This window comes from Anopheles stephensi, chromosome 2, assembly GCF_013141755.1.
Source record: "Anopheles stephensi strain Indian chromosome 2, UCI_ANSTEP_V1.0, whole genome shotgun sequence".
NCBI classification, from domain to species: Eukaryota; Metazoa; Arthropoda; class Insecta; order Diptera; family Culicidae; genus Anopheles; species Anopheles stephensi.
This window is the reverse complement of record NC_050202.1, coordinates 79,955,719-79,981,756: the sequence shown is the minus strand read 5'-3', so window position 1 is coordinate 79,981,756 and position 26,038 is coordinate 79,955,719. Positions and strand designations below refer to the sequence as shown.

Below are 26,038 nucleotides of genomic sequence, written 5' to 3'. Positions count from 1 at the left end.
GGGGGTTGGGGTTGCGAAGTGCACGTAAAGTGCATCGATTGATTGATTAGAGGCCGGTTTTGGGGTGGCTCGTTTCGAGTGGGGCGGTGGTGGAATGTGTTAAATAAATTTCCCCCCAGAATGTCCAAGCTGAAACGGCTTCACTCACGGAAACATTACATCATTGCCATTCTTGGGTTGATGTCGAGTGGCTGTGATTGAAGCAACACGTGTGGATTGGGTTTAGGGTATAAAATCGTCATTTCCGGATAGTCACGTGCTTCGTGATTGGGTATGGAAAAGCAGTGTCCAAGAAGTTATCGGTTAATTGCCGAAACAAACGAAGACAACGTTGGCATAATTATCAAGAAGGTTATAATTTCTACTTAGTGAGACCAGCTACTTAGTGAGGCGGTCGAGGCGACAACGGCGTCGGTCTTTACACGGCAGACCCGGGTCTCAAATCCCATCCAGACCGTCTCCCCTTACGCAGGGCTGACTACCTTGCTACGGGTGAAATCAAGTCACAGAAAGCCAGAAATGGCAGGCCGAGACCTCTCGAGGTTGTAGAGCCAAGGAAGAAGAAGAAGAAGAGACCAGCTCGAGGGCCTATAACTACCCAAGTGGCATTTTCACGTATTAAAGAATTATTGTCCAACTTTCAATAACCTAAACAATAATCAGAAATATTAAACGGAGAATTCGATATAAACCTCAGAAGATGAGTTATCGTTTCCTCCGCATCTGGATAGTTCGTGCTAAGCTCCAGGATGCTAAATGTCGTTCGGGCTAACGAAGGGCGCTTAATTATTTCATGTCATCCAGCGAAGTTTTGCTACATTAGAAAGGGCTAGGCTGTATTAGAAAGGGAGTATCGTACATTTCACTTAGTTCTTTCTAATACTCACTGGGACCTCCCTGTTCGGGTCCCGTTCAGCTCAAAATCGTTCTGAGCTTTTTTCTTCCCTGACGTTCAAATCGAAATAAGACCAGTAATGGACAGAGTCCATCTTGCAGGAAAGAAGGGTTATTCGCTGCACTATAGCGCAAAAGGGCTTTATCATCCTTGGACAAGTTCTACGTTGCTCAGGCTTTTGAGTTATCTTTGCACGTTTATTCCACACCATTTATCAGGAATTGATCCATGCTGGTCTGCTACACACTGGTTCTTACTTATCATACTTCGTCACAAATTCTCCACTTTTTACCATATCATAGCCTGCCCTACCTTCCTCGTGCAACATCAGCGGCACAACACAGTAGACAATCACGCTGTCCGCATCGAGCACTAGCTTCTCGCCTTTCGCGTGTGTCCCGTCGCGCACATACTTATCGATGATGCTACGAAACTCCGTGATCAAAGTCTCCACCGTTCGGCGATCGTTAGTTTCTAGCTCGCCCGCAAAATTAACCGTCGCCAACGCGGCCAGCTGATTCGATTGATACTTATCGATGTCACCTCCGACGCCATGCCAAGCGTTTGCGGCACGAAGCACATTTTGCGTGTGTCCGATATAGTTTTGCAACGCTCTGCTAAGCGGCTGACTCTTTTTCTCGAGCTTGCTGTTAATGGCGCCGACGTGTATGATGTGCGCCGCATGGATGGTTTGGCCGAGTCCACTGGACTGATCCTGAAACTGGCTCGCTCCACCGGTCACCAGCTTATCGCGAGGGATTTCCGTCTGCTCCGAAATGGCTTGCAGCATGCCACCGAACCGGAAGTAGCGCACCAGTCGGGCGGAGATGTGTTTGTTGGGATCGCGCACACGCCGGTAGTACAGATCGCGTGATTCATACTGTCCCTCGGTGAACGAGCTCGAGCAGACGTCGGAAATGAGCTCCGACTGTTTTCTGGCGCCAGTCGCCGAGCTGATAGCACCGATGGCCACTAGCGCCACTAGCAAAACGATGCGTAAAGATGCCATGATCGATTGTAAAAAAAATGAGTTGAAACGTACAAATGTGAAAGCTTAAATTATCACTATGAATGCTATATTGTTCTTACGTTCAATATTTTCCTAGCAGGCCCAATTAAGTGATGTGGTGTGGCTCAACAGCAATAAGCAAATGAAATGATAAGACTTGATCGCCCGTGCTTTTATACCGTGCATTACCTCCAATTTTGCATACAGCGTTAACAGCCGAACATCTTTCTCGTGAGGTTATCTGAGAGCTACAGCTGTGTTACAAGCTAATCTCCGCAATCCAATGGCGAGAAATTCCCATCCAAAACAAATAAACATAGTAAAGTGTGAGCGAGGTGATACAGATTTACATTGAAGTTTCAGTACCAACCTCATCCCCTTTCGGATGGGTTCTACTGATTGTGTTAGTAGACGCGAAGGAATGGTCGATCCGGAAACCGCCGCTCAGATTCCTTTTACTTTGTTAGAATCGCTAGAGTCCGGCGGTTAACCTTTTGTCCTGGATAACGAAGAGAAGTTTTTAACGGCGGACTCGCGCATCAACTAACGCAGTGTTGGGACCACAACGGGAAGGACCAGTTTTAGCGGTCAAGTGGGTTAGCCTTTTTTTGCTGGATGACCAGGAGAACTATTTAACCGTGGACCGGGGCTGGCTAGTTTCGCCTAATTCTTCCTACGGAGTGAGGAAACACCAAAGAAGTGCGGGAAGCCAAAGATGAAACATTCCCGGATCTGTAAAAGAAACCCTACTAATGAAACGCACAAGCTTCTCCGTTCAGGTCTGAATTACAAGTCGATTTTTTTTCTCAAAAAATCCTGTCTTATATACTAAAACAATCCCGAAAGTTAGGTTGTTAGAATGAAAGAAAAGGTTCGAAAGAGATAGAACTTCTTTTGCCTGGAAGTAACATAAAACAACAGTGTCGGGCGTATCCAGAACATTGAAGCGACGTTCGCTTATCGGTTTATGTTTCCGAACCGTAAGATCAAGTAGGCGATCCCTTTTTATGACAATCGTTAATGCATTGCGCATCGTCCTATGCACCTTTGATAGGCTAAATCTGTAGCTCAAGTGCATAGGTTTATTCCATATGTCTGGATATTGTCCCTTTTTCGAGATATTTTATGACATACCCTGACACGTTACCATATTGTCGTCTTACTCACGGTATGAGGCCTCTCTGTGATTTAAGGTGGTTTTCCTAAAATAATATTTTCCGGTGAGAATTTATACTAAACGAAAGATATTTAGTTATTTAAAGTTCAATTTGATTTTGTCGCGTTCGCAACAGAGGCTCACCCACTGTTTCGAGACGGTAATCGATGGCACCAACACGAATGATGCGCGCTACTGCGTGGATACTGTTCTCGAGGCCACTACTCCGATCTTCAACCTGGCTGGCTCCTCCTGGCTGTCACTAGCTTGCTACGAGAGATTCCCGGTTTTTTCCGAGATTGCTTCCAGAATGCCACCGAACGTAAAGTAGCGAACCAGACCGAGTTGCGAACTGTTTCTTCTAGCTTGCAACTATTGATCGCGCAGTCTCTTTTTAGTTTGCTGCCTCCTTTTATAATGCGCTTCGAACGTTCCATTCATGGCCATACGGTATCCCATCGTTCCATGTTCAAACAACATTGCCGGTCCTATCAAAAACCCTGTCACCTTGTCGTCTTCAAGCTTTTTTTCCTCGCCTTTATCTTCACTCGTTTTCTTCAGTACGTACTGAGTAATGATTTGGTGAAAAGGTGTTGCTACAGCAACTATTCTATCCCAATTATCGCACAACGTTCCGTTAAAGTTAACTTTCGCCAAAACGGTTAGATTACTCGATTGATACCGATCTAATGCTCCTCCAATGCCGGACCACACGTTAACGTCACGAAGCACGTTTTGCGTGTGTCCAATATAGTTCTCCAACGCTCTGTTCAGTGATTCATTCGCGTCCATTAGTTTACGACTAATGGTTCCTACGCGAATTATGTGTGCCGCGTGCTTCATACCCCCAAGGCCACTAGTCTTATCCTGCAATTGGCTCGACCCTCCCGCCACTAGCTCAACGCGCGGGATTCCGGTAAGCTCCGAAATTGCCTGCAGAATGCCACCAAACGTAAAGTAGCGCACCAGACGGGTTGAGATGTGTTTGTTGGGATCCCGGACGCGATTATAATATTCCTCGCGTGTTTTATTGTCCTGCTCGCTGAAAGCGGTCGAGCAGATGTCGGATAACAGTTCCGTTTTCTTTCTCTTCGTACCGTTGTTGAAGTTGAATGCGCTAACTAGCAACGATGCCATGAACAGCATTCGGACTGCAGCCATTTTCGCTGTCGCAGATGAAGCACCTAAAAATAGAAGGTTGGTTCATTAGATTCTTACAAACAAGCATCAATGCTAATACCTTCTGCTTAGAATGCTGCTACAGCCGTAAGTAACAGACGCGAATTGTACATCATCTTTATATACAGCTCAGCTTACGTTGTCTTCTGTTCCAATGTGCTGTTGTCCTTAGGGAAATCTGATTGTGTAGCTGGAAACTTCTGATTAATAGGTACAGCGACACATGGAAAACTTAGTAAATACAGTTCAAACAGTTACATATTTGTATTTGTATACTACAAACGACCACTGCTTGAGAATGGGTCTCCCCTCCAGGTCGAGAATAATTACCCCTTGGATAGCTCAGCACATTCCAACCCCTGTAACATGCCGTCATCATCTTCATTCAGCACGGACCTTAACGCAAGCAGGTGCTTGTATGATGGGCTTTATTTGAATCAGTTTACCTTGCTATCGATTTATCAGTTTTCTGTTTGTGGTCGACTTCCACCTTCAATGTGATCATCTCTGCTTTAACCTTGTCTGGACGCTGACACCGGATGGGGGTGGGGGAGGGGGGGGGGGGGTGAGGGGGTGAGGGAAACCGGGAATGGCTCACACCGTAGCCAGATGCTGTTGTTGTTGAATAAATAATTTAATCATTTCCCTACGCTTAGGCTCACCGCTTGCGCTCATGTCTTAGCTGCTGCTTTCATGCACCCCTCAAGAAACAGTGTGACGTAGAGAGAAATAGACTGTGTTTGAGAGAGAGATAGAGAGAGAGAGTGTGTTTGGGTTGACCACTCAACACCTGCTCAACTTGTTTCCATCCTTTCCCTCTGGTCTAGTCAACCGAAGTGTTATTCGTTATGCATTAGACTAAAAAGAAAGCCCTCCCCAGCTTATAGCTATATGTGGTAGCCGTAACGCTGCATGATAATGGTTGCCTCCCAAAGCACATTTGCCGCTCCAGTGGTATGTTCACCGATTGTAGGGTGAACTAGAGTTAAAAGTTTGCAGTGTTTCGCAGGATCTTTGTCGATGAGCTGATGATGATGCTTGCCGTTTTTTTTCCTCCCCGTTGGTTTTATGTGCCTAGCAACAGCATTGGGCATTGGGCACCAAGCTAAGCTCTTCATTGTCTGGATCTGGAATTAGGTATTATTCCATGAAGTAAGTTCAATCGGCTTCGACTTAGCGCAATCCCTACGCAACCTACCTGGGAAGATTGCAAATCTCGCACGCCGGCAGCTCCCGGCTGTTGATGAACGTGCAGAACGTACAGATCCAGTTCTGTTCCGCATCACCGCTCGGCACAAATTCGACATCGTTGCTCATGCTAGAACTGGAGCGAGACAGGTTAATAGGGAAGATCGTTAGCTATCGTTTGCCGTTGAATTGTCGCTAAGTAACGCTTACTCATCATGATTGGAGCTGGCCTCAATTAGCTCTTCGAGCGTTTTCCACACCTCTCGCGATTTCCACTCATTAGCCTTTGCCTTATCCTTGGTGCGGACCGCTTCTAGCAGTGGGCCCAGCTGGGATTTCATCGGCAGCATATCCTCCATGCGGTACAGATAAAACAGCAAGTGAAAATCGGACACAGCCTGCGGGAAGTGGAACGAAATGGGATGTAAAATACGCTTCAACGAGAGTTAAATTGCAAACGTACATCCAGGAAGGGCAGCGAACGTGATTTTGCCAAATAGTCGGCAAGGGCCGAAAAATCCTGTATGTGACCGTCGATCAGTCTGTTCTCGACCGGGAAGTACTGCTTGGCATCCTTCCGCTCCAGGAATGTGTACAGCGGAACGAGCGGCGTCGACGCCGGCACATCGACCAGCAGATACTCGACCGGCAGGGGTCGCCCCAAGCGTTGCACCTCATTACCATAGACATCCTTTTCCTGGAAGTGAGAAAATTGAAAAACAGCTTAATGCAACGAGTTTTTGGATACCAATTATGATAACGAACTGAATTATTTATTTGATTGATAAATTTATTATGTGCGGGAAATTGTGGAATGTGACTCAAGTATAGATGAAAATTCAAATAAGACATCAATAACAGATCATCATCACCATAAACAGTACGGCCGGGTGGAGCGCAATTAACTCACACAATCAAGCTGATCGAATTGAGTGTCATAAAAATCCTATCCGGTTTTACCGTAAAATACTTCCCAGCGCTTTTTTTAGAAGTTCCGTAAATATAGTCCTCCGAAACCGGTTCTAACATAAACGGGTTACCGAAACCCGAAGAAGGTTCAATTAACTAAGACCATCATACCGCAGCACTACTACTTGATGTCGGCTCCGGAGATGAGCGCACTCATCGTAGTGAGTAAACGATCGTCACCTAGACACGATGATGAATATCACTCACCAACCGGTCTCACTCGGTTGCTCAATCGTATCTAACGCTGGAGCATTATTGCAGGAAACAGGTGAATTCAACACAGCGAAGTACACTACATTTTTCCTGAGACAATGACTGTGTGTGTGCAAACAACACACAGTAAACAATGCTAAACTATTGGCCTCTCACCTGAGCGAGTGTACTAGCAGCAAAGGAAAACTCTCACCCAGCGTCGTTCTCTCACAGTTTCGGGCAGGTTATTCGCTTGATTGCGGCGTAATTTGCATAACTGTTTTTTTGCTGCTGCCTTCCGGCAGTGTTGCCGGTTTGTAGGCGCCACTTTGGGATGGTATTAGTAATGGCACTAGTTAGCGAATCAATACAACTAGCGGCGATGATTGGTGATGATGATGATGATGCTCATTATGGATCGTGCAGTCACGCCAGTCAGGGTTTTACACGGCACGGCGCTTGTAGCGCGATCGCTATTAGCAAAAGTGTTGTTGTTCCGCGGTTCTCTGCGGCGTTGATCGACACTGCCAGAAGTGCCCCTGTTAGTTGTCAGTGTTCGACAGCGGGTGTAGATGAGCGCGGGCACAAAACGTGAGTGGTACGTGGGCAAACAGAAAAACAAACCGCCAGTTGAGGGAGAAGATGGTTGTTGTCAGCTGTTTGAGAATTTAAACTGACGCACTCCAGTCTGTTTTTTTTTAACCTCGCTTATATCGTTGTCGAGTTTAATTTGATGAGCGGTTCCAAAAAAAATGTAACACTCGTAGAAGTGGTTATTCCAACTGCAAACGATATAAAAAAGCTCCGCTTATGAATGTGCGTCAATTTGCGATGACAAAATGATTGTCGAGCAACTACAGCAACATTTAGATACACAAAAAAGGGCCACTCAAAACAATGACTTTCAGCGACGCCGGAATGATGGCGAACGGTGTAGTGCAAATGATGATGAGCAGGAAAGGTTTTTTATCCACATGTGATGGGGAATCACTTTAGTCAAGGTGGCTGCTCTCACTCACTCGCCATGCTGATAGCCCGCACCGCACAGTTGGGCATGCTTGCCTAATCACTGGAATCGATAATCGATCATGTTTTGGGAGTCGACGAAACCGGTTCGAAAACTGCTTGAGACCGAAGAGTGCCATTTGCTGTCCCACCCTTACGTTTTCTTATCTACCCAGCGCAACCCTCACTGAAGTGAAAACAAAAGTGAACCAGTCGACAGGGGGTAGTAGCAGTTGAAGAAGAAAAACAAAAAAAAAACCCTTAACACAACAACAACCATTTGTGCGAGGAACCGACTGTGAGAAGCTCGCTGGCCGTACACTTATTATTCTCATTCTCTGCTCCATCTGTTTTGCTCGCGTGTGAGAGTGCCGATGAGTGCGGTTTTTGGCGCCCCGAAACACGAGCTCACGAGCGTCACTCACGCTGCCGAGCGGCGAGTGAGGAGGGAAATAACAAAAATACGCATTAAGTTTTTGCAGCCACCCTAAACAACAACAAAGTACGGCACCGTGCGGTTCCAGGTTACATGGGCTTTTTTGATTGTTTCAGTGTGTGATGCTCATCCACAGCAATACAAGCAGCAGCAGCAGCAGTGTTGAACGGAACCGGAACCCAGTGTGTTGACACGATCATCCAAAGGTCGTTACGAGGTTTCGGGTTCCTCCCTACCCAGACACCACGACAGTGTACACACACACATAATCCAGTGTACGGTTGCGGTGAGCAGACGTCCCGAAACACACCGTGCAGCATACAGCGCTATAAGTGATTGCAATTTTTCCTCGAAAGTTCAACCCGATAGTGACCACGAAACGAGCCAAGTGACGATGCAAATGGCTATCCCTAGCAAGTGAACATTCCGCACGATGGGTTTGTACCCGAAAGCATCGAACTGCTGCGGGCTGCGCAAGAAGACGCAATATGAAGTTGCCAGCCGTTGGCGAAGGGGTTGCGTGGGGGTAGTGTGAGCGGGCAGGGGACAGAAACGTGAATCTATCAGCCCAGTTCCGGCTGACGGCGTTCGATCGATTTGGCAAAAATAAACAATTTGCTGGGCCAGTGCGGACACGGAACGCGACGACGGCCGGGACAAAACATACAAACAAAAGTGCAAAAAACACACACACGCGCGAGCGCGGCCACAGTACGTAGTAATGATTCGTTTCGCTCCGTCATTGCCGTAATTATCATTCAGCCGCTGAAAACTACAGCACCAGATAGAGGTAATTTGGGTGAACGACAGTATGTGTATGTGTATGGTGGGTGCTTGAATGCGTGAAGCACCATCCGCCTCCATGGTTCAGAGGGTCGGGTTTTGGAACGGAGGCATTAAAAAAAAAAACAAGGGTTAAAAAGTGTTCTTTAAAAGCGCTTTCGTCGTAGATTTATGGTGCGGTGAAAATATAAATGGGAAGCAGGTAAATTTGCTTCCACTCCGCAGTATTTCAACCATCTCATCAAAAGTGCACCAACACGCACCATGCGCCTCCATGACTATCTCGGCAACGTTTGACACAGGTTCTTTGTACTGTGACAGGACGTTCTTTGTGCTGCAAACTGGTACGTTCATCTTCTAATTTATAAATTAAACTTCCAATGCGTCTGTTACACAATAAACAGAACGCTTTATGCAAAATCGAAACCAACTCTTCACCACCATTGGATGGTTGAAGTAAAAATGCTACAAAAAAAAGGTTACCACCAAACCTTTGCGCGGACGATTTCATCGAGCCTTTTGTCCTTTTTTCACCTCATACATATTCAGTGCTCGGCACGGGAAAAGCAAGAAAATGTGTGTAAAGTGTGATATTGTATCGACCTCTTTCTCGCTCACTCTTTACCGCGAGGAAAAGATTCTTACCGGACGGCAATTGCATCATACAACGGTAGACGTAATACTGTTTTAAAACTAACAAAAAAGGCCTATCAGTGGAATGAGTTGCAACGACCAACCTCATCGGTGGCACAGGAAAGCAGCACTTGACCGGCATCCTTTCGTGCGAAGGTCGAATTACAAACAATGTTGTGATCGAATTGAAATCGGGCTCAATTTGCCTACTCAACATTAGTGTAATCCATGCTGGCTGGATTAATCTTGAGGCAGACATTTGCTTGAGGAAAGCTGGATCAGCAGGTACAAACATTAGCGAATTGTCTGGCAATTTTCCGCCTTTCGACATTAACTGTCTACCGAAGGCAATCATACCACAACAACAAAAAAAAAAAAAAGCCCAGTGCTCTGTCCAAAGCTATTTAGTCACACAATCAGCGCCAACAGGAACTAACATTGACGTTGACGGGAACAGACAGGCAGCAGTATTCGCGCGCGCTTACACCGTACGGTTGTATTTGTTTTCCATCGATGGCGGCGGTTTTTGTTCGAGCGATCGGGTGAACGCGGGATGGAGAAGGATGGGCACCGCTGCAACGACGGAACATGGCAAAGAAACGTGAGGCGTGCAAATGTGTTCCCAGCAAAGCAAGATTATTATTGCCTTGCCACGGCACACCAGATCACAAGGTCACGGTCAACACGGTGTGCCGTCAAACTGCGCGCGAGAGCGAGAGACTGAGTGCGAGAGACCGAGCAAAAACCCGTGCTGGTTGGGCACGAGTTCTCGCGTTCTTATGTTAAGCAACACTCGGGAGTAGTACACCGTCAAAGGGGAGGCTTGTGAGATGACGCTGAACGTGGCGTCGATCGCTCTTTTCATGGATTTTGATCCACTCGTAAACTGACCGACGAGCGTGAGTTACCATGCATTACCAGCTGTGAGAAACTGTAAATAGAGCTGTGAGTGAATGCCATTTGAGACGTGGGATAGTAAAACATCTTCGGTCGTTTCAAAACCATCGAAAACATGTAAATAAAGCATAGAACATCGTCGGAAAAAGAAAAGGAAAATTTATGTAATTTGAACATTCATTTGAAGGTAAACAAGCACCAAGAATATCTTATCAAATATGAGGAAGGACAAGAAAAACTGAATAGAGTTCTACTCCTATTCCTGCGTAGAATGCTTGTTGACAGGATAAAAATAACTAACCCTCCACCCACAGCTTGGACGTTCAGTCACAACACTCGTAACAAAACAACAACAAACCTGCTCGAACATGAGCTGTCCACCACCTGTCGGCGTAACACAATCTGCTCGACAAACTGCTCGAAAGCAAACCACGGACAATAACACACAGCATGTGAGTGACGTGCAAACTTTATGCCGCTCCGATCGCGGGTACTCATTTTCACGAGAGCCAGTGTGTGTTGCTCTGAGTTGGGGAAAACTCATCCAGCAATCCGCTCACCACATCCCGATGTCTGTATATGTGTGTGTGTGTCTTGGTGTGCGGCTTTGGCTCTGGATTGTTCGACTCGAGTCATCCGCACCTGGTGCAGTGTGGGCCAGTCGAACAGCATGTCCACAGCGCAAAGGACAACGGCGACTAGGGCGATCCTCATCAAAACGACCACCGCCGCCACCAGCACCTTCACCGTCCCGACGGGCAGACACGACGACCAAGCGAAAACACCCGGATGATTAGTGATTACGTTTATCGGGCGGTGCTTCCAAGCTGTTGCTACCGCTGACAGCCACAAACAGGGGCACACAACACCCCCGAGAGTACATCCCGCTCCATCGTATCCTTCCTGCCGAAAAGGAAGAAACATCCTGTACCTCCATCCGTTCATGATGCGCCAGTGTGCGTGCGTGTTTATGTGTGTGTGTAGAAGTGTACAAATGTTTACCCAAGTCCTCTAGGCAGAGACCTTCTGCCCAAAAGGTTTCTTACACAACACGGAACAAGAGCACAAAACACATCTTCGGAGTGAAAAGGAATCAAACAAACGGGGACATCCTACTCCCCCGTCATTCACACCCCGGGGGAGGAAAATCTAGTACAATCCTTGGTGTATGTGTGTGTGCATGTGACTGTTGTTGTAGGCCAGATTTTCCAGCAAAGCCCCGCACTACTAATACACAGCAAAGCTTGCAGCGAAAAGTGGTGAATATCATCGCATCTCACGAATGTGCGTATACCAGCAATACATCGGTTAATAGCATGCCAAGTCTTCCAAGATTTCACCAATATCTTGAAGCATCCTCTTTGCCACTGAATTAACTGTTTGATCACGGTTTCGCGTCCTCTTCGCCGACTCCTTGGCCGTTCGACTTGATTGCTTCCAGCTGTGGAGCGACCAGTTCTTCTATTGCGGTGTCGTCGCACGTAACTTCAACCTAATACGCAATACACCCAACTTGTGGGGTCTTATGTGGGACACAGTGTCACATACATTTTCGTTCCGTTTTGTGGTGACCCTTTTTGTATCATCTCGCTCCAAAGCGACGGCAGGGACGGAGCGTTTTCAGCGGCCTGTTATGCCCGAAAGCTAGGCCGGAACCAGCAAAGGGAAGATATGATCACGCGTAAGGCAGACGAGGCAGAGTAACGCACGCTCGTAGTCTAAATTTGGTACCGGATTTTTCCTCATTTCCATTCGATAGAAATTTGCGAGAGCAGCGGTGGCGGTTGGTGGAAATTTCGGGGGGAACAGTCCAACACAGCTGCTGACCGAGCCAGTACAAAAAAAAGGAAAACAACGGTAGAAAAATTAGAGGGAAAACAAGAGACAGAGAGAGAGAGAGAAAGAGAGTTGAAAATGAAGCCGTGAAAATCGACCGAATTTATGTCGAAGGATAATGAGCCGAGCGAGAGAACCTTGCGTTGTGAGTGCAAGTGAGTGGCGGGAAAAGCGAGAACGCGCGACCAGGCGCGAGTGTGAAAATGAGTGAAAGAGAAAGTGCTTCCCTGCGAACGGAAAACAGATACAGAGGGTAGTGGCATCGGCATTTCAAGGGGGGGGGGGGGGGCATATGCCCAGTAATAACAGGCGGCGCGTGTATGTGTGCAAGTGTGTGCGCGTGTTGGTGGAGAAGGAAAAACAAAAATCAACAGATATACGTGCGTCATCGAGAGAGTGTGTCTCGGTGGGGGCAAAACAGTTTTGGATCAGGCCCGCTTGCCTCCCAGCCTGCGTTGGCTGGTCCTGGCCCCAACTCACTTCGACCGTACGCCTGTCGGCATTCCATTCTACGCATCGACCAGGCGAGGACGGCCGTCGACGGGCACGGGGTACGGAACACACTCTGTTTTGCGCGCTTGTATCGCCGAAGAAGCAATCGGAACTAAACCATTTCCCCAGTGCAGTCGAAACGTCGACAACAGATAATCATCCCGCTGCTGCTGCTGCCGCTGGGAGGTTTTGCGTAGGCAACTGCTGTCCTAGTGTTTTCTTAGGCAGGTCGAACTTCAAGCGAAGTGCTGGGTTTCGGTGTGTTTAAAGCTGCCAAGCGGACGCTCCATCTTCCATCCGTGTGTCCTTGAGCCGAGGACGAGCGCGTGTTGGTGTGCATGTGTGTGAGTTTGCGTGCGTGTGACGCACTCAGTTCCAAGTCATTGCCCCAACGTTACACCAGTGACTCCCGAGTGACAGAGCGACAGGGGGCGCGAGCGTGTAGCCGCGGATGCAACGGAGCACCGTACGCTCATAATTGGTGGCCATGGTGGTAGTGTAGAAGCCTCTCGCAGGTGTGTTTGACCACGCATAATTCCATCGGGTGGGCTCTAGCGCGCGTGGACGATTTATTGCCGTGCCCTCGCGCGATAGTCCGACCGAACGAAACCAGGGCCAAAAATTCAGCTGGATACGGTCGACGTTCGCAGTGACCTTCAGGAGGATTTTCGGGAAGCAGCGCGCAATTTAGCGTTTTAGACAAAGCTTCCTGTTTTCTAAAGAGGAGAAACCATCCCTTCGAGTATACTAATCAGCGCCATAAAAAAAACAAAATCCACAGTAAATAATAAGCTGTGAAGTGTGTGCCTTTAGAACGAACAAAAAGAATTGTTCCCAGGAAAAAGGAAAACCCATCCTAACAAGTGTAGGACCGATTACCTTTGTTAGCGGGTTCATCGATCGAACGCCCGAACTTTCAATTCGTCATCCGTGAGAGCCCACAGCAATACAGCGTTTGCTGCAATATGTTTTCCATTTTCTTCGCCCGGCGGCAATAACGGAAGGGCAATCCATGGAAAGTGGACGGTATATCCGTAGGCTCGGCTTCCAACGCAACCGTCCCAACCATCACAAAACGCGTGAGAAATGTGTATTGAATTAAGAAAAAAAAACCTCAAATTATGGTCCAGCGGAAGGGGCGCCGTCGCGCGTCTTTTCGATCGCTTCTCGAACGGGAAGTTATAGCGACTGGCGTGGGTCATTATAATCGGCTCAATTTTCGAACGAACGGTGCGCGGTAGGCACGCCACGGTGACAATCGAATTATGGGACCTCACCTGCTGAAACACCCAAATTCGCCCTCGGAAACGAGAAGGCAAACAGTGTAAAACCCGAACTCGCATTACGGCAAACGATAACAATTTGTGCTACTTAGAGGTCACGCTCGGGGATGATACTGCCGGTGCGCTCGTTTTTCGTTGGTTTTCAAGTTGAAAAACCACACACACAAACATAATTGCACTGGGGATGTAAGGGAAAAGAGGCAGTGGAAATGTTGCGGAGGGAACGTGGGACCGTGCAATTAAATTAAATTAAGGATCTAGTTACACAGGGGCGGCAGGATTCGTCTCCGTAGCAAAGATCCCTACCTATTCTGGGAACGAACCCTCTAAATTCGATCATATTAACTTATCGATTTTCTTTTCCTATTTCTCGCGCTCTCTCTCTCTCTGTCTCTCCCGCCAGACAACGATGGATTTTACGCCGCTACCATCCGAGCTGGAGGAGCTGATCCTCTGCAGCTGCTGCCATCTGCCGTTCAACGAGACGGACGCACTGCCGAAGCTCTTCTCCTGCCGGCACTACTTCTGTCTCAAGTGCGTCAACCAGGTGCTGCTGAAGGGTAACGAGCTGTACTGCGTGCACTGCTGGAAGCGCACGGAGCTGACGGGGCCAGACATGAAGCCGGACTCGCTGCCGACACACAACGCCATCCTGTATCTGTCGCAGAATCTAAGCATGATCTCGAGTGGCAGCGCCACGACCACCAACAAAAAGCCTCCGGACAAGCCGAATGGGGGTGAAAGCTGCAGTACGGTGGCCGCCACCACCTCCAGCACAACCAATGGTGGCGGGTCGTTATCTGTGGTCGCGGGCAGCTCCGTGACGACGGCCGGTGCGACGCCGGGCAATGGAGCTTCCGGGTCGGGCATGAGTGTGGCCGTGGGTGGCGGTAGTGGTAGTAACACGAGCAGTAGCAGTGTGGGCAGCGGTATTAGTGTGGTCGTAACTTCGGGCAGCAGTGTCGGTTCTTCGGTGGCCTCGAACGGATCCACCGGGATGCCCACGAACGGGGCGGGCGTGATCGGTAGTGCGGTGGTTGGCAGTGGTCTCGGTATTGGTGTCGGTGTCGGTGGTGGTGGTGCTGGGGGCAGCGGTAGCGCTGGTACTAGTAGTGCGGGTATAGTGAGTGCCATCGGTTCGGGCAAGTATCGTAGTAAGGGTGAGAACTGTCTCACACACGCCATGCCGAACGCGCTGTGGTGTTTAAAGTGTAGTACCGCCGTCTGCCGGGCATGTGCGAGCGGAGACGAACATCGGCAGCATCCGGTGAAGACACACGCGGAAGCACGTGACCAGATACGGACGGACATCGCGTCCGATCTGCTGCTGATGCAGAAATCACTCGCCGAGCTGCAGCATTTTGTCTTCAAGCAGCGTGACTTTCTGCTCAAGATTCTGGAAGCGTGCACCGCGCTCAAGACGCAGGTAGAGACGGAGCTGATCAATCATCTTCCCACGTTCGAGGTGGCTGAAATTCGAAGCAACCTCACCAAGGCGAAACTGTTCCTGGGCATGCTGGATCAACAGTCGCCAGCGGAAGCGTACAAGCTGTACGCGAACCTGCACATGGAGAAGCAACGCTTGCAGTCGAAATACCAGGAGATGTTTCTGCAGTGCAAGCTGGACGATCTTATCCAGCACTACGGTGTGCTGTTTGATTTCGATCTGATCAAGCAGGCGCTCTCGAACCTCAACACCATCGATCCCATCTCGTTCGGCAATGGGACGGTGGCTGGTGCGGCCACGATCAACGGTCATCATAACTCCATCCTGCTGCTTGCCAACTACTGCATCTCGCAGCTGTATTCGCGCCACATCCTTACCACCAAACATCATCCTTCGCAGCAGCAGCAGCAACACCAACAACAGCATCAGCAGCAACAACACCACCAACAGCAGCAGCAGCAACAACTTCATTCGCAGCTCGGTCCACTGGACGGCATTAGCCTCAGTGGACATCACTACGTCCATCAGCAGTCCCCGAATCACGTTACGATGAATCATCTGCATCACCACGTCGCCCAGCAGCTGCACCACCATCAGCAGCAGCAACATCAGCAACAGCTGGCCGGTTCCGGTACGTACGCAAGCCAGCTGCACGATATGGCTTCCGCAATCCTGATCGCACCGCCGCAGGACCGTATGGCACCCGGCAGCGGACGGACAACGGGCGACGGTGGTGGTTCCAGTTCGGCCCGCACCTCCGGTTCCGGTTCAGGCTATCTGAGCGAGATCCTGAATGGGGCCGGTAGTTCCTCTGCCCTCCATCAACACGCTCTGCAGCAGCAACATTCCTCGCAGCTCGCCTCGCCCGGAGGGCTCATTTCGTCGTCGTCCTGCTCAAGCGTCGTGTCGCTCGTACCCGCACCCTCCTCGTCCGCCGGATCATCCTCGGTGGTGGTCGGTGCGGGGAAGGGACAATCGTCGAGCTCGGCGGCGGCTGCCGCTGCAGCTGCTGCCGCCGTTGCCGCCACCCTGCTCTGCAATCCGTCCGTGCACGTGTACCCGATCTACTTCTTCAGCATCGAGATCAACGGTCAACCGTTCGGGCGCATACTGATCGAGGTGCGCAACGACGTGGCGCCCAAGATGGCGAAGAACTTTGGCGCACTGTGCACGGGTGAGCTCGGTTTCGGGTACAAGGGATGCAGCATCTTTCAGTGCTGGGAGAACGAAAGCATCATTACGGGCGATTTCGAGCTGAACAATGGGCGCGGTGGCCGGTCCGTGTTCGAGGAAGGTTTCTTCATGCCGGATGACACCAAGATCCTGGCGATCCGTGGCTCGGTCGGTATGCGGCGCAGTCAAAAGCGTCACGATAACATGGGCCTGGTGGGATCGCAGTTCCGCATCATACTGCGCGAAATGCGTGGATTCACCGGGATTTTTGCGTTCGTCGTGGAGGGTTTGGATCTGGTGGAGAAGATTAGCCAGGCGGGCGATTCGGCTGGCAAACCGCAAAGCACGGTGCTGATCGCGAACTGTGGCAAGTGGCAGTAGAGACTGCCGGATGTTGCTTGATAAGGTACCGGGAGATGTAGGGTAGGGTGCCTTCTTTCGGAGGCACGTTTCGTTGATAGCTTGATTCTGTTACTTATATTGGGTAGGAAATGGGAAGGGTAGGGGCACACACGGATAATGGCCAAAGAGCAATGCTGTGGAAGAAGCTCAAAGCTTCATATCCATTGTTTGTTGGTAGCTGTAACAGCGCGTTGATAGGTTTTAACTGTTCGTTTTGGCTCTATGACGCAATGGAGCAATGTAATAGAACACGGTAGTACAATTTTTGATTTCCTCTGTTTAGCTATTGCAAACAAACAAAAAACACACCCACAAACTTCTTGCTACTAGTATTTGTTGGTTAGAGTTATACTTGGTTCCTGTTACGCATTAATCGAATCACGCTGGTTTTGTTTTTACTCCACTCGAGTTCACTGCACGCACTCAATACGCGGGATAAACGGGGCGCTTTAACGGACCAACCGATTTCGCGGTTCTACTAATTCGCGGTAGTGGCGGCTTCTACACTAGACTGAACGGCGCACGCGCACGGTAGTAGGTTAGGGATGGGCAGGGTAGCGATTTAAACCAAACTCGGAACGGATTCGACACGGATAGTTGTAGCTTTTCCTTAGGATACGAAGACGATTACTATAGTATGCCGCCACGACGGGAGAACGATTTTTAAGCAACGCAATGACGAACCCAAATTCATATACAGAGAAACGATCAACACACCGATCGCGTGATAGTAAGAAGAGGCGCAGCAAAGGGAGCATGAGAAACCCAAGAGAGACAAATATTTAATCCAAACCCCACACTACACAAGGGCGTTTACGGGCATGCAGAGCATTTCCGTTACACGGTAGTCGGTTCGCTTTACTTTAACGTACTTCTGTTAGTAGCGGAACACACAAAAAAACAAGATGGAATTACCCCCTCAAAAAATAATTTCACCGATGGATAGGGTTTGTAAAAGTACACCACACGAGTACACAAGATCTTCCCTTGTTTGATGAGTGAAGAAGTGAATGCTAAGCTGTCAATGCTGAGCTAAACACAGTGCATTCGTACAAACGTCGCATGTATCGATACACGGGCTAGTGCAAAAGAGGACGCGAATTAGAATTAAAACATACAAAAAACAACAACACGTCTTTGAACAAGATCGGCATTGCGAAGCGTCTAGCGGTTACAGCAAACGCGACGAATATATTGTGAAACATGTAAACAATTTTAATGACTTCAACAGCGACAAATATGCTAGCGACATTATCTTTAGCCGATATCATCGCAAAAAAAACCTGCAAAACATGCGAACAAAAGTAATTAAAATCAGAACAACAAATGAAAGATAAAGAAACCCATAACTATAATACGCGAACGAGTTAAACAAATCATGAAAACGCAAACGAGGGTATAAATCATGAACGTAAAGAAAGTACAATGCATTGTATTAACTGTTAAATGTTAGTGAAATCGTGTAACACGTGTGAACAGCGCTAAGCGTACGGTGTAGTAAACGTGGTAGACTTAAAGCAAACACATAGAAACAAAAAAAGATAAGAAAGGATCAAAACAAACATGAAAAGAACGACTGCGGGATAGGAGATGAAGATGAGAAGAGAAGAAAATACTATACACGCAACACTCACACACAAACCAGAGCGAGAAGGGCGGACGAGTTTTTGGCACGGAAGCGAAACAAACACGTGTGTATAGTCGAGAAACTGTATAGAAAGCTCTATATATATATTCCTGCGTGACCACGAAGCGAAATATTATCTGCAGAAAGCTATATTTTTATTGTGCAGTAGTTGTGAAACAATTGTGTGAAAAAGAGACAAACAAACAAATATATATATATATAAATGTGTTACAAAACGTTAACTTTACCGGTACACAAGCCAAGCATGTAAACGAAACATTTGTGGAACGGAAACAAAAACACAGCCATATCCTTTATTCTCTGCTCAAGCATGCGAGAACATAGAACGCAAAGCGCACTTTAACGTACGAATGTAATGGCCGATAGGGACGCCATCTGGCACGTCGGCACATCGGCAAACCGTTCCCGACGGTTCTGGCCGGTGCTGCGCTGCGCTGCTTAAGCATTGCGCTGGCAAATATAAAGCGTTTCTCGCGAACAAACCAATCAAAAGTAAGAACACAAACAAGAAAACCTATTTAAACTTTTACTCTCCTCCCTTTCACCATGTACGTGTGCGTTTGTAGGAGCGATGAGCGATTATTTACACTCGTTATGCAAAGATGTCGAAGAAAGCGTATAGAGGTAGATGAGCAACCCCCCCCCCCTCCCCCCTCCCCCAACAGGACACACCCGATCGATGTGCGATCTTGCGAAAGCCTATATTGTTAGCATTGTATAGATGTCAGAATGAACTGTGAATAGACTGAATGTTTTGGAATGAAACCGTTAACCAACCCTACCAATAATACAAACACGTAATCGAAAAGAAAAAAAGAAACCTAATGTATAAAACGGAATCCTACAGCAACAATGAGACACAAAACATAGCCAACCATTCAAACGGTGGGGCCGTGTACATCAAACACTAGAACTAGACGGGGGATCACGTGTACCTTCTACTGTGTGTAAGGGTAGTATTAGCAGCAGCAGCACCACCACAACCCATACACACACACTATTATTTGCACTTCTGTACCGAAAACAAAGCGAAACCAAATCCTTCCGAAGAAACGGCGCGAAGACGGGATGATCGGAAAACGTGTCGAACTTTAATTAGGCAGCGAGAACCAGCGTTACATACGTATATCTATTTAAACTTCGATACAGAATCGCTATATTGAACACGAAAGGCCAGTGTAAATGTAAAACAAAGAAAAAAAAGCAACACGTTACAAAGCAGTACAAAATCGACGACAAGCGGAAACAAACGGAATCTGTGAAACGGTGATGGTTTTAGAGCTTGATGCAGACGTAGCACGGTATGTTTGTATTAGAAACCATACGAGTAGCATGGCAAAACGAAATGCACTGATTTTCCGATACAGCGGATGATAGACAAGCACCAACAAAATTTTGAATTTTATTTTCAACGAACGCTTGTTTGTAAAAGTTTTATAATTTTGCAAAGTGTTCTCTTCGCGTTGTTACACCACACCAGCGATGTACGAAACAATTAGCATTGTGGGAAATTAATTTATCAGCGACGATAAAAAAAAAACATGCAAGCACCTTCAGCACATAAGTCACAATGGAGCTCGTTAATGAAAAATAACATTTTCACGGAGAGTAAAAACTCATTCTAAAATAAACTTGGTAAACTGTCGAAAAACGTAAGGGATCAATGTGCAATTGATGAAGGTAAGAAATCTCTTCTTTATCTACTTTTGTTACTTCTACTTGGTTGCTGCTACCAGTAACGATGTGAAGGTTGAAAACAAAACGGATTAGTATCTATTTTTGTTTACCGAAATGGTGAACAGCCGAGCCCCACGTCGTGCCGATTGCAAGCGGGCAGCAAAGGGAGGTTGCAGATAAGATAAGCTTTACCAGCTCGAAAACGGAATGCAATGAACCATGCAATGGATAACGAAAGTACAAGCAGCAAAAGGGAACGTAACGCACCTGGGCTTTCTTTTGCAACGGGCGTTACATCCTGACATCGGGGATTGTGTGCTTTTTGTGGCAGACAGTATTCTATAGGAAACGAACACACACACACACACTCACTCTCGTATAAACGTGATCGCAACATGAAAAAGAAAAGGCGAAAATATCTAACCTATCGTTGCCAACATCAGCCAATAACAACCAGATAACCAGCGGATTTTCCCAATCACGACCCACATCAAACACAAAACAAAAAAACACAAAAAAAAAAAAAAGGTAACAAAGGCAACAATTCACCACATTGGCATGTGTTTGTGTGCGATTATGATAAGCGAAGAGCAGTTAGTCCGGTGGCGGTGGGAAACCAATGGGTAGAAATCGATTTTTATAAGGATAAGGAAATATGGCAAACAGGTACAATCGACGTACGTGCTCTCGTGACGGTTTAGTAGTTGTTGAGTGTGCACTCTTTACGTGTAATATAATGCAGCGGCAGGCGACGGTAATGCGAGCCGAGGGGGGAAAAGGGAGACAGAAGCGAACATGCGAAGATCGGGTAATTTCTTTAACAAAAAACCACAACAAACAACAACAAAAAAAGAACTATAATAAACGGATCAAGACCCTTCAACGGTAGAACGGCTAAAATAAACGGTGAAATTAGGTGGGGTTTGTTTTAAGTTTCTTTTGTCCGAAAATATATTTTGATTTATCTGACTTATAGCAGATGAAACTAGGAGAAAAATAGATAATTTCACCATCCCATTCCAAAAGAGTTCAGCTCTCTCACGTGATAAAGGAATGTTCTAGGAATGGGGTTTCAACCCAAAAACCTATTCACGTAGATCGTACAAATCGTTCTAAGACTGTCTACAAGGACAGAGAAGATGTTAAAACATCCACAATGAAATTGAATATTTGTGTGGAAGTCCTCTAGAACGAACAGGGAAATCGCAGATAGTAACTGCGATCAATCTTCACCAGTTTTGGTTCCTGCTACAGCAAACAGTGCTCCACACAGATTCTTTGCGTGATGGTGGCGTCTGATACTTGGTAGCCTTTTGCCACCCTTTGAGGCAATTTGTAATATTTTTCAATTAACAATGATGAGTGAAAGGAGTGCTAAATTTCACCTACCTTGTAGTAAACGTCCGGAACGTACTGCTTATCGGACGACTCGCGTATATATCCTAGCTCGGGCGCATCCTTCGTAGGAATGAGACAGTTGTCTCGCACCAGCGCCATACACTGTGCCGATACGGCATAACCTTCCATGTGCACTTGTTTCTTCTCGTCACCTAAAAACGGGTAACCACGGGTCGGTTAGAATCGTTGCCATTTGCCCCATTGCATCGTCAACGGCTGCTACACTTACCGGTCACACAAACTGTCACAAATTTCGAACCAAAGTATCCGTTGGACGAGTCCTTGCAGCGGTTAGGATATTTGTTCTGCAAATGTCCTGCCAGTATGCACTCCTGCGCGGTAAGAAAGTGCGTCTTGATGTTGCGCACGTGCTTCACCGTCCCGCTGGCCAGATTCTCACTCAACAAATCCGTAAAGATCCACCCAACACGCTGCAAACCGAGCAACCGTGCCAGCTCGTCTACGTCCGCATCGTGCGGATCGTCCAGCAGGCGTATCGAGTCCCGGTTGCTCTCCTGCGGTGGCTCGTAAATTGCGGCCACACGCGCCCTGATGCCGAGCGGAACGTCGGGGTGAAGTTCGTACTTGCCGAACAGGAAACCGATTCGCTGATGGCCGCTCGTTCGCCAGTAGTTGAGGAACCGCTCGACGATGCCCGTGTTCTCGAACATCACGTTGTCGACGTGCCGGTACGGTTGCCGGTTAAGCGTGATTGCCGACGGTTGGCACTTCGAGCAGATGCCTTTCGGCCACGGCGGATGGTCCCGGCAGCCTGACTTTATCTTGCAGTTCAAATCCTCGAGCGCAACGAACTTTCCGCGGGCAGCGCCGGACGTTAGCTTCTTCAGGTAGGAGTGAAAGCTGAAGTGCTTTATCTTTTGCTCCTTGAGGTAGTTTTCGTCCCACGGTTCCAGTGGTGAGCAGTGCACGCAGCATCCGTTCGAATTGTGGCGGCAGCTAAAACGGTCATTGCAAGTCATTTCAATCGTGTGACATATGGAAGGCAAGAGAGACTTACAGCTTCGCGTCACGGTTACGTTTGATGCGGCCGTCCTGCTTGTATAGCTCCAAGTCGACAGCATCCTCTAAGATGGCGAGCTCTGCTGCTGCTGATGTGGATGGTTTGGAACTGGTCGACGGGGTAGCCTCTCGGCTGAATGTCGCACTGCTCAGGGAGGAACTGTGGCTTGAAGCTAACGAATTAACCGACGCACTCCGTTCCTGTAACGAAACAACACACGCACAACAACGTTCATAAGCGCTGCACATCACCGTACCCCTCAGTACGATCTTACCGCGGCCTTTGAAGTAGAAGGCCCCTCTACTAGCCGTAAATATACGATATCACCATGTTTGAGACCAATATCTTTCACTTCCTGTGAACCGCTGGAAACAATCTGGAAAGGTAGAAGAGTGATTCGGTAATGTATTGACCACGTCAGTGCTCGCGATTGTCAACGCATAGCTCACCTCCTTTGTGTAGTTTCGCTCACGGTACAGTGCAAAGTCGTAATGATCGAACCCACATGCTGCTTTGACCAGCTCGTACAAGCCTTTTGTCGGAACCGTTTGCTCTGTTTCGATGCGCTTCGTGCCATCAGCTGATTGGATTCGCAGCACCTGAATAGAGAGTATCGTTTCGGTTTGAGGTTAGAAAGAGGTTTCGATTCGAAAACATCAGCACCAACTTCTCGCGCCCTTGAGCCTCGCACTAGCCGACCGGCATGCGAGTGACCCAAGGCGAGCAGCTTCCTTTATGATTCATCTGCTTGCTGTATCATCGGCCGGGAATTGATAAACATTCCCTTCCGCGACAGAAAAACAACCAACATGACAAATCACTTTCCGGGACACTGCAACCCTTAGCGGGACGGAATCAAGCGAGCGTCCGGATACTTACAATTTTATTCGCTTTGGACATCGTGTCCTGCACCGGCTGCGGTAAGCTGTAGCTGCGTTTTGAGTCCGTAAGCAAGTAATGTTTCGGTTCGATATGCGGATGGACGCGTTCGGGGTATAATTTTGGCTTCCAGAAATCGCTTTTGCAAGGGAAGATTACGTTGTTGTTCTTTTTTTGACAGATCAACCGCTTTTCTTCCTGTTGTTGGTTGTTTTGTTTGACAGTCTAGCAAGCGAAAATTGTCATTTCATCGTGAGCTGGGGGTGAGTTTACAGCATGGAGGTGAAGAGTACGCATAGAGTTGAGCGTAATGCTTTTATAAATTTAATTTATAACACATTTTGAAACATTCCACTATGAATTTATGTCATGAAAATAGGTAAAATAAACGATTTGTGATTGAAAAAATAATAGTTTATTTGGTATTATGTTATATAGCTTTTGGCGCACTTGCGATAATTTGGGGAAGATTAATTTACAGTGTAGAGCGAAAAGCTTTGAAAATTTCAATTTGAATTTTAGAGCGAGCGACCGTTAATATTCATTGAAAATCTGAGGTTTCATCCAATTTTTAAAAAAATTGAGCCAACGAAGGAAATGTGAAAAAATTTGTCTGGCAATTGAATATTTCACTAGGCATAACTGAAGACATAATATTTTTTATGATCTAGAAATGTTGTAATGTTATGTGCTCCACCACATAAGTTTGAAGAAGCTGTAAACAAATCGATCGAACGTGCAACACCTTCAACATAAAAATCAATCGCGCATCGATTAATGGCGCACAACGATTGTAACGAAATGGGTCATCCACTCAGAACTTGTTCGACTTCATAACGCATCACTGTGCTTGTGTGCTATCTGTTGCTATTGCAAATGCATCTCCACCACCAATGAAGTGAATCTCATGACGATCTGTACGACTTCCTTTGGACGTAGGGCGTCACATTCGATTGCATCCGACTGGCGTCATCTTTTTGTTTGTGGCATTGCGCTCGTTACAATCAGTAGATGACAATGTTGAAGTAGCAAAGCGGCAAGCTAGTATACGAGAAGGTGTGAAGGATGAGCTGTGAAGCAATAGAATTGCGAGAGTAATGTACTGAGGTTATTTTACAACGGAAACTTCATAAACCCACCATTGGTTATTGATATGGACTGCAAGAATGCGGATTTGCTCAAAGGATTGTAAGCTTCATTTTTACTAGCAGTCACAGAAACTTTTCCGAAAGCTTGATAAACCAAAATAATATCATTTCTTTACCAACATAAATCCCATTAAATTTAATGGTGCTTGTTATCCCCCACCCAAGGAATGCATCCGAACAAATCCACTACATAATACATACCAGCACAATTGCACACCATTCGTGCCATTATTTTTCATTCCCTGCCACATTAAGTTTTGTGATCATAAAAAGGGAAACTTCACTTCTAGCGCGCAACGGCAACACTCTGTCCTGTGCAGCATTATAACGATTTTAAATTCCCGCGCATTGATGATGCCTCACAGCCAGCGGAGCACAGGAAGAACACTTGAAAAGGAAAGTCAATTTATAGAACACAACGAAAAACTTTAACACAGCATTGCGTTTAAAAACGCTTTACAATTGCGCCACGAGACAAGTTAGGAGAGAGCGAGAGAACTCGGGATTGGAGGAAAACGAGAGTGTGTTTATGTCTGCCGGTGACTTTTCTCAAGAGCACCTGTACAGCAGCTTACGCGGGAAAAAGGACGAAAAGGTCGTCATTGAGGATGACCGAGCAGGGAACTGTACCATTTTTCACGTCACAATTTAATAGACTGGATCGTCACATTACCCAGTGGATATCTTCCAAAGTTCCTTATAAACGCAAAAAAAATGATTTAAATATTTTTTTTTAAATCTTCACACTGATTTCTCTTTGAAGGAACACCCGCTTTTCTAAGAACCGTTTACGGTTCAGCACCGGCTGCTGTGGCTGCAACGGTTTGCGGTTGCAAAACGCATGTGCGAGACGGCGAAGGCGCACACCACCACTCGACGAGGACACTTTTGCTTCCGAGCGAACAGCCCGAGCTTGGCCAATTATCTCCGCGTTGGTGTCCCATCTCCCATCAACCCTCATTCCCTCATCTGTTCCAGCAACAAAACGACAATTGGACAGTACAATCCCTTTTCACCCTCACAGATCTCTCGCCCTGTATGGTCCAACTCATTTCGTTTGCCGATCGCTGCAGTTTATCAGTGTCGTGTTTGGAGCGTCATTGGGTTTCGCTGTTTTCCCTGCCTACCTCCCGCCCCCCCCTCATCCTCCCCTTTTTTGATTGAACTCCCGTTGCGTTCCAGCCGAGGGAAACAGGCTTCCCAGCAATTTCACCCTTCCAAAGCCAAACACTCTCCGGGGGGAAGTTTTGAATCGTTTGCAATCGATGATGCAGGAGGCTCGGCACGAGTTG

At 47.4% G+C, this 26,038-nt stretch overlaps 3 protein-coding genes, 1 long non-coding RNA gene and 1 pseudogene across 12 annotated transcripts; 1 reads left to right on the top strand and 4 right to left on the bottom strand.

The window, feature by feature from the left end:
• Window positions 1–1,148: 1,148 nt before the first annotated feature.
• On the bottom strand, window positions 1,149–1,904 carry LOC118502474. Its single transcript, XM_036034706.1, has one exon. It carries the CDS (start codon window positions 1,902–1,904, stop codon window positions 1,149–1,151), a length of 756 nt encoding a protein of 251 aa, XP_035890599.1.
• Window positions 1,905–2,968: 1,064 nt separating this feature from the next.
• On the bottom strand, window positions 2,969–4,417 carry LOC118505484 (annotated as a pseudogene). The gene is made up of 2 exons (XR_004905427.1): window positions 4,301–4,417; window positions 2,969–4,244 (listed from the first exon to the last, which is right to left on the bottom strand). The product of XR_004905427.1 is annotated as an uncharacterized LOC118505484 (transcript).
• Window positions 4,418–4,650: 233 nt separating this feature from the next.
• On the bottom strand, window positions 4,651–23,808 carry LOC118505483 (nuclear protein localization protein 4 homolog). The gene is made up of 10 exons (XM_036041311.1): window positions 23,599–23,808; window positions 23,169–23,318; window positions 22,994–23,095; window positions 22,717–22,919; window positions 21,928–22,655; window positions 21,690–21,850; window positions 5,891–6,124; window positions 5,638–5,825; window positions 5,438–5,563; window positions 4,651–5,366 (listed from the first exon to the last, which is right to left on the bottom strand). Exons 1-10 carry the CDS (start codon window positions 23,617–23,619, stop codon window positions 5,354–5,356), a joined length of 1,926 nt encoding a protein of 641 aa, XP_035897204.1. The 5' UTR covers window positions 23,620–23,808; the 3' UTR covers window positions 4,651–5,353.
• Window positions 7,768–21,216, top strand: LOC118505482. Of its 8 annotated transcripts, none has more exons than XM_036041305.1 (2): window positions 7,768–8,819; window positions 14,357–21,216. In XM_036041305.1, exon 2 carries the CDS (start codon window positions 14,363–14,365, stop codon window positions 16,952–16,954), a length of 2,592 nt encoding a protein of 863 aa, XP_035897198.1. In that variant the 5' UTR covers window positions 7,768–8,819; window positions 14,357–14,362; the 3' UTR covers window positions 16,955–21,216. The 8 variants fall into 8 exon arrangements, with proteins under 8 accessions (XP_035897198.1, XP_035897201.1, XP_035897199.1 ...); XM_036041308.1 differs by lacking the exon at window positions 7,768–8,819 and adding an exon at window positions 8,839–9,156; XM_036041306.1 differs by lacking the exon at window positions 7,768–8,819 and adding an exon at window positions 9,186–11,626.
• Window positions 23,809–24,108: 300 nt separating the features above from the next.
• Window positions 24,109–24,990, bottom strand: LOC118505485. The gene is made up of 3 exons (XR_004905429.1): window positions 24,948–24,990; window positions 24,738–24,830; window positions 24,109–24,668 (listed from the first exon to the last, which is right to left on the bottom strand). It is a non-coding gene; the product is annotated as an uncharacterized LOC118505485 (long non-coding RNA).
• Window positions 24,991–26,038: the final 1,048 nt, after the last annotated feature.

What these genes read in the sequence shown, in the direction of transcription:
- LOC118505483 (XM_036041311.1), bottom strand. Translation starts at nt 23,619, where the DNA reads ATGTCCAAAGCGAATAAAATT. An exon ending in AGCGAAACTACACAAAGGAG is followed by an intron (nt 23,096 to 23,168) that starts GTGAGCTATGCG and finishes CTACCTTTCCAG; the next exon opens with ATTGTTTCCAGCGGTTCACA. An exon ending in TTCCGGACGTTTACTACAAG is followed by an intron (nt 6,125 to 21,689) that starts GTAGGTGAAATT and finishes TCTCACTTCCAG; the next exon opens with GAAAAGGATGTCTATGGTAA.
- LOC118502474 (XM_036034706.1), bottom strand. Translation starts at nt 1,904, where the DNA reads ATGGCATCTTTACGCATCGTTTTGCTAGTGGCGCTAGTGGCCATCGGT.
- LOC118505482 (XM_036041302.1), top strand. Translation starts at nt 12,499, where the DNA reads ATGTGTGCAAGTGTGTGCGCGTGTTGGTGGAGAAGGAAAAACAAAAAT. An exon ending in CGGCCGTCGACGGGCACGGG is followed by an intron (nt 12,730 to 14,356) that starts GTACGGAACACA and finishes CTCTCCCGCCAG; the next exon opens with ACAACGATGGATTTTACGCC.